The sequence below is a fragment of the Aristolochia californica genome, unplaced genomic scaffold, assembly GCF_029961685.1.
Source record: "Aristolochia californica isolate CCGP_79_NKW_82.1479 unplaced genomic scaffold, dmAriCali1.0.hap1 SCAF_14, whole genome shotgun sequence".
Lineage (NCBI taxonomy): Eukaryota > Viridiplantae > Streptophyta > Magnoliopsida > Piperales > Aristolochiaceae > Aristolochia > Aristolochia californica.
In genome coordinates, this window is record NW_027181815.1 from 27,282,424 (window position 1) to 27,301,220 (window position 18,797).

Below are 18,797 nucleotides of genomic sequence, written 5' to 3' on the forward strand. Positions count from 1 at the left end.
CTTACGCCTTACGTGGATCGACCTTTGCAATAAGGTTGCCATGAGGTTTGGAAGGGGGGGCCAAAATGTCCACGATATATTGACTGTTGTTTCATTAAGAGTAGTTTGAAGATTTCACTCTTGTACTGTGGTTGCCCTAGTTTTCTCTTTATATTTGGGGCACTGCTTTTAGGGTTTATTTTCATTGAGAAGGATTATCAGTTGCGGCTGAGATTGGTTAGAGAAAAACACGAGTGTGTGTGATTTCTCTTGTAAACTATTTCATCTTCATAGTGGATTATTGTAGCGGCAGAAGACAGGACGTAATCTCACCTTGAGGCAAACCTGTATAAATCATGTGTTCTTGGTGCTTGCTTTTTCTTTTTCTGCAATTATTATTGCTCTCGTTAGTTTTGAATTACGAAGTCTAATTCCTAACATTCTCTACCAATTCCGTCTAGTCGCTGACGGGTCATCATCCTCAATTCTTTGGTTGCTTCATCTTCAAGATGCCCGCTCGACGGTGCTCCTTCTTAGCTCACCGTCAGTCTGTTGAGTTGGTCTTCTTCCGCGATCATCGGCATGGTCATGATTAGAAAGAGATTTCGACCATCACTGAACGTCGCCATGGCGATGTCGGTTCGCATCTCCCATCGCCATGAAGATAGAATACTCACCTCCCGTCGCCATGAAGATAGAATACTCACCGCAATGGCTTCTTAGGATGTCAACCCAGCACTCTACCCATGACCCACCTTGGCCTCCCCCCGTTCCCATAAGCAGCTCTGGAACCCAGTAATTGAAAAGTTGAAAATTGGCCACCTGGAGAGGACACCACCTCTCTACTATTGGTAGACTCACCCTATTGAAATTCGCCATAGCCGGGATACTCAACTATTTCCAATCTTTCCTCCACTGCCCAACAGCCATCTGCCAGCAAAATGACTAGCTCCGAAGGTGATTCCTTTGGAAGGGATCCAATGATGCTTTCAACTATCACCTAGTTAACTGAACTGAGGTGTGTCGGCCCAAGGCGCTTGGTGGTCTTGGTCTTCGGCAGACCAGAGACATGAATCAAGCATGTCTCCTAAAATGGTTCTAGACGTTCAATTACAAACCCAACGCCGTCTGGAGGCAATTGCTCACGGCCAAACTTGGTTGGGCCAATTGCTAGTGGACTTCGGGGGGTCAATGCCCATTATGGCGTTCATTCTTCCCCCTCCTCAACACTTTTGAGCGAGGTATCAGGTTTTTTGCTGGTTGTGGTGACTCATTGAACTTTTGGTTTGACTGTTGGAGTGACGGAGGTCCACTCTACAATACATACGCCCCTCTTCTTCAAATCAGCACTTCTGGACTCCTCATGCCAGCTAGAATCTATAGTTCTGAAGGAAGCTAATGGATTATGAAGCTCAGCTGGTTACTATGCTCCTGAAAGACCTCCAAGCAATCACCATCAAATCCACCAGCAAAGACAAAATTGTCTGCCAACCTGACACCAACAGGCCCTTCTCTGTTGCCACGGTTGACAAACACATCATTGGCTGGAATCACAATGCCACCCAGCATGCAGCTACCATTGCATGGAAGCACTCGGCTCCCCCCAAAGACAATTTTTTTCTTCTGGTATGCCCTCTTGAACAAGATCTTCACAACTGACAATCTTAGGAGGTATGGAAACACATCCCCAGGCAGTCTATGCCCCTTTAACAACCAAAGTGATGGACGGTCCCCCACTTGCTGCTACATTGTCACTTCTCCTGGCATGTTTGCTCCTTGGTGCCATTAGTCAGTCTTCCATCGCATATCTGATATTGTATCCCTTTTTCCTTGTTCCTGGATCAATGTACCTCGTTCAGCTAATTCCTTAGCTAACTCCTTGGCCAAGCAAGGAACCTCCCTCCAATCCCTTGTTGTAAAGGGAGGGTTCCTATAGCTGGCTTTTTTTGTTTTTATGTTGTCATTTCTCTCAAAAAAAAAAAAAAAAAAGGAATATCTAGAATGATTAGCGGTGTTATTGAATAAATGATTCAAATACTGCTAAAGTGAGTGCTCTTCTATTCAGCCTCCAAATCTTCAAAGAGTGTCTCAATGGCAAGCTGTTTATTGAAGGAGACTCAAAGACTGTCATCAACTGGTGTTCAAAAGATAGCTCCCCCCCTTAGCGCCACTGGCCTATCATTGATTGTATTGCTGACATTGTGTCATCCATTCATTGTAATTGAATCCTCGTTCCTAGATCAGCCAATTCTTTGGCTGATAAATTGGTAAAATTCGGAACCTCCCAATAATCTCTCAATGTTTGGGAAGGCTCCCCCCCCCCCCCCCCCCCCCCCCCCCCCCCTCCTTGTAATCTGCTCATTTGAGTTTCTCTTAATAAAATTCAACATCATTTCAAAAAAAAAAAAAAAAAAAAAACCCTCCAACATAGTACAGTCCTCAAAGAGCATTGGCAGAATGTGCTTGCTTTTTCCCATGCATGCCTCAGTTCTTCCATCCCCCCCCCCCCCCCTCCCTATTTTCACATTCTCAGGAGGGATGGGTGAAACTTAACTTTGATGGAAGTTCTAGAAGGAACCTTAAAACTGCAGAAGCAGGAGGTGTCTTTGGAATCATTCAGGTATAGGTTTTCATGTTTACTCTGCTCCCTTTGGAGTGTGTGACTCTACAGAGATAAAGTTATGTTCTTCTCCTTGGTTTAAGGCTTTATACGCAATTTTTTCTTCCCGCATTCTCATGAAAGGGAATTTGGCGGTGGTAATTCATTGGCTTACATCACCAGGGTCTTAGAGTGGCTTCCCTCGGCACCTTCCAGCTAGTACGGCCAATGGGTTACTATTACCGGACTTCTTGCTGAGCTCTGGCAGAACGCAGTTTTCTCAAGAGTCGTCTCTGAGTTTGGCTCCATCATTGCTTTGCACCCGCTCATGGAGCACTAGCACCGTCTTGATGAGGCATGGATCCTCATCAACCCTCTTCGCCCTTGTGAAGGGCAATATTTCAAATGCATTATGGTGGACAAAGCGCGGTACTGGATCCGCATCAGCATTGCAAAGATGGATGACTTTAGAGATGTGGAGCCTAAAACCACAGCCAAGCCTCGGGAAACCACACAGCCAGTCAATGCTCTATGAGTAGCACCTCTAGACTCTGCTGCCTTCCCCCCCCCCGGCAACTTTATAGTTGGCACGGGATCTATTCTCGCTAACCCCCTAGCTTTTTGTCCCACCTATCTGACACATCACTCACCCACCCATCCCAGTCTCCCACAGAAAATTTCCCTAGCCCAGACAGAACCTACCCCAAACTTCCAATTGCCGTCGTCCACCCCCCCCCCCCGGGGTCTAAACGCCAGAAATAACTTCACCCTCAACTTCCCCTCCCATTGAGACACCCACCCACAGGCCCCCCTATAAATCATCCCCATAGCCCTCACACCCCTCATGATTCCCACCTCCGAGAAATCCCCACTCCGAAAATTACCTCTCCAACGCAGAGTTCGAAACTAGTGAGCGCGCTCCCCGTGATCACATGCAAAACCTTTCTCCTCCTCCCATTGTCACCCACCAATGCCGAGACAGCTTCTCTAGGGAGGACCCAGTCCCACCACTTGATACCCCCACAACCCAGAGACGGGAGATTTCATCCTTCCAGAGTCGGGTGAAAGAGCGCAAAAGTTTGTGGCTGCTCTCTAGTCAGAACAGCATAAATACGACCCAAAAACCTAGGCCCAGATAGTGGAACTTGACAAGGTGATGGGCATCGTCTTCACAGAGCCTCTCCCGGAAGAACCACCCATCTGAGAAGTCAAAAAAATAGAAAAATGACCAATGATTATTCTCCCCAGGTATGTTCGTGGAATTGGGTCCTTGCGCCTCCATTTCGGACCTCCTTGCCTCTACCAATGCAAATGTAGCTGTTCTTTAAGAAACCAAGGCGACTTCTCTTCCCCTTGGATATATCCGAGAGTTGTGGCCCCTCAAGGAGCCCAGCTGGGCTTCAGTGGATGCTATGGGATCGGCTGGCGACATCCTACTGGTGTGGGACACCAGTACTATTGAGGTGCTTGATCGTTGTTGTAACTTTTACTCCCTTGGCATCAAGCTACGAGACAAAAGGTTCGGGGAACATTTGGTGCCTAGTAGATGTCTACGGCCCTACCAAACACCACAAGCGCCACCTTTTTTGGGATGACCTACTGAGGACTTGTTAGATGTGGCATATTCCTCTAATGCTTGGGGGGTGACTTCAATGCTACTCGCTTCTGCCATGAGAAATCCCTGTCGTCCCGGAGAATCACAACCCCATGAGGCTTGTTGTTGATTTTATTGGCAGCTGGGACCTGACAAGATTACCCTATTTAGGAAGACCTACACTTGGTCAAATGGCAAACAGCGCCCCGTCCTCTGCAAGCTTGACCGCTTCTTAGCCAGCAATGATTGGCTTCAGCTCTACAGCAATGTCTCTAGCTCTACAGCAATGTCTCTAGCAAAGTGCTCAATCGAGTCGTCTCTGATCATTGGCCGATTATGGTTGATACCCATTTTGGCAATTGCCCCCCCTCCTCCCTCTTTTAGATTCAATAATAATTGGATGGTGGAGCCCTCTTTTGATCTCTCTATCCAATCCTTCTGGGAGAATATGATCGTTGCTGGCCCGAGCAAGTGGACCTTCCCAATCAAGCTCAAGATGTTGAAGTCGTTGTTGCGGTCTTGGGCCTCTTCCTCGGCGGAGAGAGCCAACGCCCTTGCTCAGATAGCCGCTCTTGATTCAAAGGAGGAGTCTAGAGGTCTCTCTTCTCCAGAAGTCTCTCAGAAGTATGCCCTTCAAGGGCAATTGCAGTCCTTGGCCCACAACGAGCTCATGCACTAGAAGCAACGTGCAATATTCAAATGGCTCTTTGATAGGGATGCTAATACTTTCTTCCATGCAGTCGCCTCTACTCGAAGAGGGGCCAACCACATCACCATGCTCAGTGTCAATGGTGAGACCACCTCGGACCAAATCCTTATTTTAGACTCATTGGTGAAATTTTTTGCAGATTTATACTCTGATCACCAGCAAGTCCGCCCTTTCTTCCAAAGGGTTCACTTCCAGATTATTCCATCAGTTGCAGCAAGCCTCATCGAGCTCCCCTTCTCTTGTCGGAAAATTGAAATCGCAGCCCTTGGTTATCCTCTAGATCGCGCTCCAGGCCAGGACGGATTCAACAGGGAATTTTATCGCCGTTGTTGGCCCTTCATCAGAGACGACATTTCCGGCATGGCCTGCTCTTTTTATCAGCATGGCATCAGATATGGGAGCATTGAAGTCACGTTCTTTACCCTCATCCCTAAAAAAGATAGGGCAGAGCTCTCATCCGACTTCCAACCGATCAATCTCACCACCAGTGCATTTTTTTTTTATGATGTATTTTTATCAACAAGATAAAATTAAAAAGGTGGAAAGAGCAAATCCCTTACAACAAGAGATTACAAGAAAGCTCCCTCTTTGGCAAGCACATCTGCTGCCGAATTTGCAGATCTCGGAATGTGAGACCAAATACATGAAAAAGAAGATACAATATCCACAATCTCCTGGAATATGTCCCAGTGCCTCCATGGGGGAGTAGTATTGCGCTTGCACCAACCAATCACCACCTTGGAATCCCCTTCAATGTGGATAGGCCCACTACATTTGTCTCTGAACACCCGCAGCCCATTAAGAAGGCCATGTAATTCGGCCGACGTTGAGTCGGAAGTGCCTAAGACCAGCATAGGAAAAACAACGATTTCCATATGAATCCGAAATGACGCCCCCAAAACCCGCGATCCCTGGATTGCCAAGAGAAGATCCATCAAAATTCAGTTTTAGGAAACCAGTTTCCGGGGGGGTCCATTCCTTCATAACTGGAATTTTGGTTCCAATGTGCATCCTTGCCAAATTGCTCCAGTTGTCTCGAATGTCGGTGCCCTTGAAAAAGGAGAAAGGTTTTTTTGTCAATAGCCAAGTGGATATTTGCCCTATCACTCTATCAACAACTCTAGCCTTAGATTCGCTTTTAGCATCAAACCGCCTTCTATTCCGTTCATTCCAAAGCCCCCATGGAACGAAACTAGCACATGCTGAGATAATCAATTTGCCGAGGACAAGAAGGGGATTTCCCAATATCAACTTGCAGAAGCTTATCAGGTCAGCAGCAATACAAAACTGAATCTCCAACTTGTATAAAACAGAGGTCTACACATTCCATGAGAACTGACACTGAAGAAGAGTATGACTGGCGGATTCATCTTCATTCTGGCAGAAAGGACATAGTGGATCTATAGATGGGTGACCTCTTCTTCTGAGCACATCAGCCGTGAGAATTTTACTTTGACAAGCACTCCACATGAAGAATTTTACCTTGGGGGGGGGGGGGGGGGGGGGCACATAGTTTCCAGACAAAGTTGATATCATGCTCCCTTTGCGTCGGATTACAACCATTGATGTATCCATATGCCGAAGCAACTGAGAATTTCCCGCTTTTGTCAGGCCACCAAATGAGCTTGTCTTCATTGGAAGGCCTAATTTTGACATGATTCAAAGCATCTAAAAGGCTGCTGGCTTCCATGGCCTCCGTGTCTGATTAACCCCTTCGGGGGTGTAGGTTCACACCCCCTCCCTCAAAAGCATCTGCAACTGAAATTTCCATGTGAGTGGAGAGAAGGAAAAGAGTGTTGAAAGAGTTCCGTAAAGGTGCCTGCCCTGTCCACCAGTCATCCCAGAATTTAAGAGATCTGCCATTTCCAACAAAGAATCTACAAGCTGATGAAAAGTTCTGAAGAAGCAAAAAAATAGATCTCCATATCGATTTCCTCTAGACATCCACCATGACATATTCCAGCCCAACTTGACCCGAACCATATTCTTCCAAAGATTGGAGGAATTAGTGTTGAACTTCCAAATCCATTTAAGCAGTAGGGCTTTGTTCATTTCTTTTGATTTCCGAATCCCTAATCCACCCAATCTCTTAGGTAGGCAGACTTCATCCCATTTGACCAAGTGATATTTGAAAGAGTCACTTGATCTTCTCCAGAGGAATCTTCTTTTCATTTTATCTATGGCTTTGCATACTGAGGATGGGCAAGGCATAAAAGATAAAGAATAGTTAGGAATGCCAGAAACACAAGACTTAAGGATAATTAGTCTGCCTGCCTTACTAAGTAAACGCCCTTTCCAACTGGCTAACCGGGACTCAATCTTTTCAACCACTGGGATCCACAGACTTTGGGAGACACGCCCATGAAACAGAGGAAGACCAAGATATATCGCTAGAAGCGTAGCCGTAGAGCATCCAAATAAACTTGCCACCGCTTCAAGGTTTTCTGGGTTCACATTAAAACCTATGAGAGAGGTCTTCCGCCAATTAACTTTCTAACCAGATGCAATTTCAAAGAGCCCTAATATTGCTTTTATCCTCCTAGCAGTATCCATATCACCAATGCCAAAAATAATGGTATCATCCGCATATTGCAAAATCGGTATATTAAAAGCCTGATGAGAACTGGTTGGGGAGAGCCATCCAAGGTCAACCGCGGAATAAAACATAGCTGAAAGAAATTTTGCTACTATGTTAAATAAAAGTGGAGAGAGAGGGTCACCTTGTCTTATCCCCCTCACCACCAGTGCATATAAGGTGATTGCGCGCCTCCTTGCTAATCGCCTCAAGGCGGTTCTCTCTATTGCCATTCACCATGGCCAAAGTGCTTTTTATTAAGGGAATGAACATTCTTGATTCGGTCATGGCACATCACAAACTTATCCACCATTTCAAGGTTCTCAAGCTCCCCAGATTCATCCTCAAGCTTGACTTCGAAAAAGCATTTGACAGAGTTAACTGGAAATTTCTGGACACCCTCTTGGGGAAGATGGGATTCGAGGGAAAATGGCGCTTCTGGATCCAAAGTTGCATCTCCTCTGCAAGTTAACTTCGTCCTTCTCAACGGAACAGTTTGTGGGTATTTTAAGGGAACCAGGGGAATCAGACAGGGAGACCCCCTTTCCCCCTTGCTCTTCAATGTGGTGGCAGAATATCTATCCTCCTTGATCTACTCGGCCAAGAACATGGGATGGCTCCTCCCAACAATGAATTGCATAGCCTTTGATATTCTGATCCTCCAGTTTGTAGATGATACTATTTGTTTCAGGGTTGGTACAATGGATCAGATCAAAAAATTGCGTGTTGTTCTGGGATTATTTGAATTGGCTTCTGATCAGAACATAAACTAGAAAAAAAAAAAAAAACACTCTACTAGACTACCACATCGATCCAGCTAGGCTTCGGGATATGGTAGAGTACTTGGGATGTTCTGTGGGAAATCTGCCAGCTACATATCTTGGGCTCCCACTTTTTGATTCTCGGCCTTCGGCGTCACTCTGGTCCCCCCTCATTGAGAAATTTGAAAAGAGGTTAGCCACTTGGAGGGGTAAGCTCCTATCTACAGCGGAGCATCTCACTCTCCTCAAGTCTTGTCTGGCAAGGCTGCCAAATTATCTGCTATCATTTATACACTGTCAAGCCTCCGTTTGCTCCAAGATTGACATCATCCGTCGACGATTTCTTTGGAGAGGATCAGAAGACACCTTCATATACCATTTGGTTAGTTGGAAGGATATTTGCATGCCTCGTAATAGGGGAGGATTAGGCATCCGGCTTACAAAAGAAATGAACAAAGCTCTTATCAAATGGATTTGGAACTTCAACATCAAGAATAATAGTCTATGGAGGAATATGGTCAAATTCTACCTTCAGCTTTCGGGTGCCTAGTGGAGAAAGGGTGGGGTCGCTCGCCTCCTATCCCCGATATGGAAATCAATTTATAAGTTCCTCCCAGTATTCAAAGATGCTACTTTGTTTCACACGGGCAATGGAAGGAGCCTCCTCTTCTGGTCGGATGAATGGTGTGGCCCCCCTCCCTCTCGGAGGACTTCCCGAGGCTGTATAGGGTGGCTAGAGACCTCCCTTGCTCAGTGGCTGATTCTTGGAGGGATCAGTCGTGGAGTCTCCCGTTCAGCTGGGGACTAAATGATGAGGAATCTTCGGCTTTTTGCTCTCTCCTTACCAGACTCAGTAGTATTATTATCTGAGTGCATATAGTTTATAAGCTGCTTGGAAGCCCAGTATTAATGGCCAATTCACTATTGCTTCTGCTTACTCTCATATCAGAAAACAGGACTACAATATGCATGAGCACAAGGCAAATTTGGCTTAGAAACTCTCAGCGCCAAGCAAAATCAAATTTTTCTTGTGGTCGGCTATCAGATAACAGATCCTTACTTCTAACAACCTTCATAGAAGAGGCTTCACCACCCCTGATCTTTCTTGTCCCCTTTGTGGTGTGTGTAATGAGACAGTCTAGCACATCCTCTTACACTGTGGATTTTCTTGGCAAATTTGGATGAAAAATTTTCAGAAGATTAGGCTCCCAATGGGGCTACATCAGGACCTCTTCGGCACCTCTGAGATGGTTAGAGGGATTCGCCTTCCTCGGTTGGGCAAGTTAATACTTTCGGCCTATCTTACACATGTTCCATGGTGCATTTGGCTCAAGCGAAATAACTGAAGATTTAATTCCAAAGTTTGCACTTCGGACAACACGACTTCACATGTCGTTGGCCTTATCTCGAGTTGGCTTCATACAAGGAAGGAATTTTCCGCTCTATCAGGTGTTTTGATCGCTCATATGACTGGCCCCTACAAGACTTCAACTATGGCTATCTGGGATCCTCCCCCTTGTGACTCCATCAAACTCAATTTCGATGGTAGTGCTATTGGCTGTCATGGGCCGGCTGGAGCAGGTGGCGTTTTCAAAGGTCACAATGGAGACCCTATTCTTTCTTATGTTGGGCCAGTGGGCATTGCTGAATTTAATATTGCTGAAGTTAGTGCTCTTCTATTCGGCCTCCAAATTTTCAAGGAACATCTCCATGGCAAGTTAATCATTGAAGGAGACTCGAAGACTGTCATCAGTTGGTGTTCCAAAGACAGCTCCCCCCCCCCTTGGCACCACTGGCCTATCACATATTGTATTGCTGACATTGTATCATCTATCCATTGTAATTGGAATCTCATTCCTAGATCAGCCAACTCTTTGGCTGATAAATTGGCAAAATTCGGAGCTTCCCAGTAATCTCTCATTGTTTGGGAAGGCTTCCCTCCCTTGTAATTTGCTCTTTTGAGCTTTTGTCTTAATAAAATTCAGCATAATTTCAAAAATAAAATAAAATTCATTGGCTTACATCTTCAACACGTCCTCCTCGGAGGTTACTTCATCATCATCATGAGAACCATTACATGTGGTTGGGGGTTTCCTTTGTTGACTATGTAAGGATTGCAAAATGAATTTCATTTACACCCTTGTGGCTTTCTTCCAGTATTTGGTTGTAGATGATTCATTCCCAATAGATAATAGTTGAGTTTAGCATTTTAGGGAATGCTTCTAGTTTTAGTGTAATATTTCCTGTATATTCTTTCTCATGATAGATTCCTCACTTTACTCCATGAAAAAATAAAATAAAATAAAAGTTTTTAAGCTATGCAATAGAACGCTGCAAAGAACATCACTTACCTGTGGCTTCTGTGCTCTTGGTAGAAGCATAGTCACCCTGTATAGTAGCTGCTCCATTTGTTGTGACCTTTTACAGATATAATACAAAAAACTTTAAGATCCAGTAAGATTTCATGCACATATAATCTCTAATCCAATAAACAAATCATTACACCGGCTTACATTCTCAGCAGAATGAAAATCTTGAGGACTTCCCACGTTTGACATATTAGAATATCCAAAAGGATCTTGTTGCATGGTCTCTTCTGGAGTAACATCAACAAAAGCTGCAAATAAAAAGACACTAATAGCTTGTATCTGTTGTATGTTATTTCATTTATTTTTGTGAAAAGCAAAAATTAAACTTTTTCATGGGCATCAACCATCTATAAGATTACATTGATAACTTTCAAAATATAGCACATATACATCTGTTACATGATCCTGCAAAAAAATAACCATGAAATGATTATCTAAAGGTAAGTCATTTTCTCAATTCCTGCAGATTCTACATACAGAGACTTCATATATCTCAATAAATTGTAGAAATCTAAGCAGCACAAACATACGTTCTTACTAATTAGAATACAAGACAAAATCATGGAAGAAGACTTTTTATTTTTTTAAAATGATGCTGAATTTTATTATGAGAGCTCAAATTAGCAGATTACAAGAGGGGAAGCCCATGGAGGAAGACTAACAGAAGAAAAACAACAATAGAGTAGAAAACATACAAGGTCAGAAAGAGAGAACACCACGATGGCCAGATGTTCCTAATGTTCAACAAGACGTGGATGACATCTTTCAGTGAAATGAGCACCCATCTTTAAAGCCCTTTTTCAAATATACCACAGCGAAGGAAACTCAAAAGTTCGACTATTAAAATGTTCAGGCTTTCACTCAAAGAAAAGTGTTTATTCTCAAGGTGAAAAAATAAAATAACCAATATAAACCTTTAAAGGACAGAAAACACGGGCCGGCTGGAGCAGGCAGTGTGTTCAAAGGTTACAATGGAGACCCTATTCTTTCTTATGCTGGTCCGGTGGGCATTGCCGATTCTAATACTGCTAAAGTTAGTGCTCTGCTGTTAGGCCTCCAAATCTTCAGGGATCGAAGACTGTTATTAGTTGGTGTTCCAAAGACAGCTCCTCCTCCTCCCCCCCCCCCCCCCCGGCGTCACTGGCCCATCATTGATAGAATTGTTGACATTGTTTCTTCTACTCATTGTAATTGGAATCTCATTCCTAAATCAGTCAACTCTTTGGCTGATAAATTGGCAAAATTTGAAACTACCCAGCAATCTCTCATTGTTTGGGAAGGCTTCCCTCCTTTGTAAATTGCTCTTTTGAACTTTTGTCTTAATAAAAATCAGCTTCATTTAAAAAAAAAAAAAAGACAGCACAGATAAGTATTTATTCTCAAGGTGGAAAAATTAAATGACCAGTATAAAGCTTTAAAGAACAGAAAAGCAAAATTCCCCTATCAAAAAGCATAGAACACTCTCCAACACCTTGTTCTGGAGGAAGGCGCTCCGACCTAGGTTTGTTTGTACCTACTCTTCTCTTTTAATCTATTTACACACTTCTTAAAAAAAAAAAAAAAGCATAGAACATTCTTTTTTTTAAAACAAATTAACTCTTCCATCCATCCAACTCTTCTCAAAATTTTCACGCTAATACAAATAATTGACAAGAAATAATTTTGTGGAAAAAAAATCCACTAAGAAAGCACTCTGTGACAGACAGAGTGCAGATACATACCAGGGTTCAAATGAATAAAAGATACTAGAAAACAATCAAGCAAAGAAGAGAAACTTGATGCAATACAAAATATTGAAGAAAGAGAAACACTAGAAAGGGTGCTTCTCAGGGTATTAATAGTTGAGATGGGCAACTTAGAGAGCCAACTCATGAGGCAAACCCTGGCATAGTGTTCAAACCATTTAAGGAAAAGCATTGTATCAACATTTTAAAAAGAAAAGTGACATCAAATTTAGTGGGTAATCTAGCAATGTCAATCAGCTTAAATACCATATTTCTTCACTTCCTCTTTTGTTTCGGCCTCCTTGACACCTGCTTTGACTTCAGAAACAGGAGCAGTTTCCACCATTGTTGGAGTGACATCTACAGTTACTTCAGGCTGTGAAGCCACTGTAGACACGGACGAGGACCCTGAGGCCGATGTTGGAGGTGGTGGAAAAGGGAAAGATGACCCTGGTGAGAAGGCAGGAGGATTGAACTGGGCATTCTGTGATGATGGCATCTGGCCCATCAGAGTTTTGAAAGCTTGCTGCATTGCATATTTCTGGGAGAAAATTCCAATGACCGGTTTTCAATAGTAATCAAGTAGAAGTTTTTTTTTCCTTTCTTAGAATATCAAAGCACAAAACTGTGGCACTCATGAAAAGGTCAACCTGGATACAATAACCGGCACTATGATATTGCTATAAACTTTTAAGAAACCAAATATAGCAAACCTATATCCCCCGTCTCCCTTGTGCACAAGGCACTTTTACCAATAACAGTTGAACTATATCCACTGTCTCCCTTGTTCACGAGGCATTTTAAGAAGCATACCCTATAATCAATGGCCTATAATGTAAAATAGTAACATAATCTCACCTTTAGACTTGATGCCGCCTGAAATATGCAAAAAAGATTGTTAATGCCTAACCTAAATGAAAAGATAGTACTATAAAATCATGTAATTTGCACATAAATAGGATTACATTGTTGAAAAGCAAACAAACATGTTCATAATCCTCTCACCCATGAGAACAAAGCTGAGAAGGCAACTCCTACACCAATCCAGAAAAGAGGCGACCCACTGAGGAAGTTAAGCAGGAAAAATCACTACTAAAGTAAATTATGTGCTTAAGATCACAAATTTAGAAGACACTAAATGAGATTACAAAGACGTTGATGACGGTGGCAATGAGGGTTGTGGATTAACAGCGACTGCAGATGTCTCTTGACTGCTTGAAGAGGAAATGCTTGCAAAAGCCTTAAAGTCTTTTAATGCTGCAGCATGAGGACAAACAGGCAATCAGAAACCAGAACAACCGATACAAATAAAGACAGACAACAAATTTAGTATTACACAAAAAGGAATCAGTAAAAAAAGTAAATTGTGGCTGTGTGAATTCTCAAAAAAAGGCTTTGAAACTAGACTGCAACATGACAGTTCGGGAGCACATGATTGGTAAAAATTAGAAGAAGAAAAGAGTGAAAGAAATTAAGGTTTTCTGACTTTTCTTCTCTATTTATAATGTAAACAATTATCAAAATTACATCCATATCCCTACAGCCATAAACCCTAGGAATCTAGTTTCTCAGATAATATTTTCTAGAAAAAAAGTAAACCTGATTATATCTTCCAATACTCCCCCTCAAGCTGGAGTATATAACTTCAGCTTATTAGAAAATTTGTCTCAATCCCTATAAGCATAAAAAGAAAACACATATTTGGCTTCAAAAATTGATCTTCATGTGGCTTTAACAACTTAAAAAATCGTAACACCTTTGGTTCAAAATAAATTTCACCGGACACCACCATATTCCTCTACTTCTCCCTCTCATGCTAGAGATCCAAATCACACAGAGACCCAACTTGGACCAAAGAAAAAAAAAACATCCATCTCTTCCAAATAGTAAACTACCTCCAAACAACCAAAAAAGTGACAAATAAATACAAATATAACTGAAGAAAATGACTCTCAAAAACCTGCTTAAAGGGTACAACCCGAAATAAAACAAAAAGAAGGATGGGTGACAAATAAAATCAAAGCCAACACTAAGGCCACCTCCCTCACTCTGCTTCATCTCTTCTTAGAGCTCCCTTCTCCCATAAGGAAATTGAAAAGGCAGTCCTGGGCATGGCTTGCGATCGGGCACTGGGCCCAGATAGATTCAACGGTGAATTCTACCACCGAGCTTGGCCAATTATCAAGGGAAATATTTCTATGATGGTTGAGGGTTTTTTTAAGAATGGCATCTCCTTCCGCAACATGGGGGCTTCTTTCATCTCTCTGATCCCCAAGAAGAGAAATGTTGAGACCCCTGGTGACTTTCGTCCTATTAGTCTGATCTCGAACACTTTTTTTTAAAAAAAATCTGATCTCGAACACTTACAAGATTATTGCTAGACTCCTTGCAAATCGGCTCAAAATAGTGCTCCCTCTAGTTATCAACCATGGTCAGAGTGCATTCTTGAAAGGTAGAAGCATTTTGAACTCCACTATAGGGGGGTTAGTCAACCTAAGTAATTACTTGAAGTTCAACTTCAACTTCAAAATCAAGGCAATGATTTAATTCTACTTCAACTTCAAGTTGGGTGTTCGTGTAGACGAGTTCAAGTGCACTGGAAAACAGATTCCAATGTTAGTGCCCCAAAATGAAAAATATGATGTAAACAAGAAAATTAGTAACTTTTTATAATATACTTAAATATAACAAATACCTAAACATATAATTAACCAAATTAAACATGGTTACTACACTAATAAGTGATTTAATGTAGAATTAAAATATATTAATATACTAATTAATGAAATACAATATTATATTAATTAATGATTGCAGTTTATTGTACATTAATACAATAATTACGTACAATAATATAATTTATTATTAATTGTGTACTATTAACTGTATTATTAATTAATACAGTAATTACATATAATTAATTATTACAGTTTATTGTGTATTAATACAATAATTTGGATTTCAGTGTTTTTGGTAGATAGATGGATGAACTACTGACACACAATTGACATAAAAAATCTGTGATGGCTGCATTGAAAGAGTTATTTAATGTCGGATTTGAAAACTCCCATCTAGTAAACAAAAAGCAAAGTAGTGAGAAAACACATAATTGAAACAGATTCATAAAATGTTATTCTTTTCACGTTAAAGGAAGATATTGGGCAGCCAAATCGCATAGAAAGAGAGAGGTAAAGCAGATATTGGTAAATTACTAACTAGTATCCCTAATAAAATAAAAATTCATACTTTCTGAAGTTAGACGAATAGCTGGAATATTAACTGAAATTAGAAGAACAACTGGAATACTAATCAAATAAACTACTTGGCCCAATAAATGAAAATGACAGAAAGATTAAACATCCTCAAACATAACAAAACATCACTCCAAACACAACCCAATACAATCAGTAAACAGAAAGAGAAAAAAAGAAAAAGATACAAAATGAACCCCATATCGAAAACAAGCAAAATAAACTAGGAAGCACCAGGAACAAACTCTCTTCCCTTACCGGAACAAACAGAACCTTGCCGTAGCGCAGATAGCAGAAATTAAAATTGTATACTCTTTTCCCCTTCCCTGTAATTGGATTTATTTAACGGATGTAGAAAGCAAACAATCATAAATGCGTCGGAGCACACACAAGAGGAAGGAAATTTCTATCCTCTGATTATATCGCTGGCAGTTGATAAACCAGTAGTTGCCCTGCAATCTCCTATTGTGGGTGTTGTAGCTTCTAAAACGTCCTTTCTTCAGGGCAGCAGGTTCTTCCACTCCCCCACCCTCTTTGTATTCATTTCTTTCAGATTATCGATAATAATCATCCAAAATGAAAAGAAGAAAACCTTACATCTCTCATAACCAAATCTTGCAAATAAAAAGAAAGGACAAAGCATGATCGTGAGCCAATTTATTCCTTGTATATTCAATAAATCAATCTGAAAATAACATATAAACATGAAACAGTAGTAATAAAATCAAACAACATAAATATCAATTGTGCACATATACATTTCAAACACGTCCTGAATTTTCGTATATTTAAGGAAACTAAATAACATAATGAGGAGTTTCACCATAGAAAATATTAGCAACCGACACAAGCGTTTTTTGATTCACAGTTCAAGCGAATGAAAGTCACACCAGTAACTGTTATCACATGAGACTCTAAATTTACCAAACTCTACATCAACGAATGAGTTTAAATTGATTATCTACTCCTAAAACTAACCAAAAAAGTAAAAACAGACCTCAAAAGTGGAAACGAACTTTATATACAAGTTGAAATCTATCCCAAAAAAAAAAATCAGAATTTTTAAAAAACAAAAAACTAGAAGTAAAACAGAAAATGAATTAACATCAAAGAGAAGACATAGATAGTTCCAAATTACCGATTCCTAACGTCTTTCGAGGAGCACGATCTCCAATCATTTCCGAAACAACATTTCTACTTCTAACTTGCCGAGGTCTTCCTCTTGAAATTCGGGGAAGAGCTAGAGTGCGTCTCACTGGAATACCTGAGATACTCACAGAGCCGCCGATTAGTACTGTCGGAGATACTAGGGCAAGATTTTCCATTACGGTGACAGCGAGAAAGAGGGAGGGAGAGAGAGAGAGAGAGAGAGAGTGTGTGAGTGATGTTCGAGTCCTGGTGGGTTTCCGACGCAGGCAAAAGCCGCGGAACGGAAGAAAGAGACACGATGATAATAGCTGGTGGATTTGCTTCACTATCCCTATGTATACGAGGAATTTACAATTAATGTGGTTGATCCGGGAGGCCATGAAAGCGTTTAGTTTGGCTTGTGAATTTACAATTTTTTTTATGAACTTCTCTGGACAAGAGAAATTTATTTTGGAAAAAATGAAAAATATTTAGTTCATAAATATACCCTTATAATACTATAAAATTTCATACATATTTGTCATATCAATGGTTAACATAAGCAGAAATCTCAACTTTATATGATCTCAAACATCTTATTTGAGACCGACCACAATAAGTTACCTAATATGGATCTACGTGATGTGGGCCTCACTAATCCTCCAAACTGGTGAGCCTATAATCTAGTCTTTAAATTGGTTATGCAATTTATTTATTTTATTTTATATAAAACTTTATGTACAGCTAAGGTATTTTGTTAATTTACCTTTAAAATATATCTTTATCTATTATATTTATTTTGTTGTAAAGCTTAAGCTACTAAGCGCATATTAGTAATTTACCTTTAAAGATTATGCGTTATATTATTATAACTAAATCTAAGGCATAATTTTTTACTTAATGTACTCTTGAATAAATTGTGGTCAAACAATATTTTCTCTATTAAAGAGGTCTTCTTTGAGAAAAAACTCTTTAATAAAGGCCTTCTCAAGAAGGTCTTGTACAAGAAGTTGGCCAAGCGCAATCGATGTATTTATCAAATTTTATGAACTATTTTATTTGTAATCTACATACTACAATATAAAAACATGTTTAAAGAGAAAATAAGTCCAACTAAACCCAATCTACCGAGAATAGCCACATGGTTGACCAAAAATGACATTGAAGAAACTTAAATAATATTTTAAGGAGGGCTCCCTCGTTCTACAAGAAAATACTGCCCCTCCCTTGTTCTCCTCGTGATAGAGGGAAGGACCCATGCCCTTTGCTCTTCCAAGTAGGTGCAACAACAATGATGTCACAAGGACCCCTCCCCTATCACCCAAGGAAAAGAAAGAAACCAATAGCCCCCTCTAGGATGGAAAGGACTCCTCCCCCACCAGTAAAAAAAAAAAAAAAGCGATAGAGACCTAAAATTACCCCAAAGAAGATGAGAAGAAGAAGAAAAGAGGAATAAGATAAAAAGAAGAAGAAATAAAAGAAAATTAGTGCCACTACAAAATAGAAAGTGGTCCCACCTCCATGAAAGAAGGGAGATGGGGGCATAAGGGGCAAAACTAAAAAATAGGGCATGAGGGCAAAAGGGAAAAATGCCCACTCTTCTTGATAAGATAAAATATTACTATATTAGATTTATCTTTAATTGATGTAATCTTTCAATTCCTAGAAATATACCTAGATTGATATAATCCTTTCAATTTCGTAGGATCTCTCACTGGATTATGCAATCCTAGTTGATTAAGGAGTTTCCCAAACAAATCAATAAACATGAGTGTGGCTAAAAAAAGATATTAATCAACCCTGTTTTAAAATCTCTCTTGCTCCTCTTTTCGCTCTCAAATTCGTGCTCTAACACCTCTACTCTTTTTTCCCCTCTCCTCTTCTCTCTTTTTCTTCTAGCTCTCTCTCTCTATCTCCCTTTTTTCCACTACTCTACTTCCATCTTCTTCCTTCTCTGTTATCCCAACCCTCTAACTTCTCTCTTTCAAATATTCCTTTTCACTTTCTTCAAAAGATAAGGACATTAAACAAGTGGGGGTAAATATGAGAAGGACAAAGATGCCTTCTTCCTCTCTTGATATGTGCCAACTTATGACAAGATAGGTCAC

At 40.9% G+C, this 18,797-nt stretch overlaps 1 protein-coding gene across 1 annotated transcript in view; it reads right to left on the reverse strand.

The window, feature by feature from the left end:
* Window positions 1-17,022, reverse strand: part of LOC137950013 (protein TIC 40, chloroplastic-like) — a 36,967-nt gene extending 19,945 nt beyond the window's left edge. The window contains exons 1-7 of the mRNA XM_068796347.1: window positions 16,700-17,022; window positions 13,459-13,567; window positions 13,316-13,373; window positions 13,169-13,186; window positions 12,578-12,851; window positions 10,731-10,834; window positions 10,569-10,635 (exon numbers count right to left, since the gene is read on the reverse strand). Of these exons, the coding sequence (XP_068652448.1) occupies window positions 10,569-10,635; window positions 10,731-10,834; window positions 12,578-12,851; window positions 13,169-13,186; window positions 13,316-13,373; window positions 13,459-13,567; window positions 16,700-16,886 (817 nt within the window). The 5' untranslated portion in view covers window positions 16,887-17,022. The remainder of the gene's footprint in view (window positions 1-10,568; window positions 10,636-10,730; window positions 10,835-12,577; window positions 12,852-13,168; window positions 13,187-13,315; window positions 13,374-13,458; window positions 13,568-16,699) is intronic.
* Between the last annotated feature and the right edge of the window lie 1,775 nt (window positions 17,023-18,797).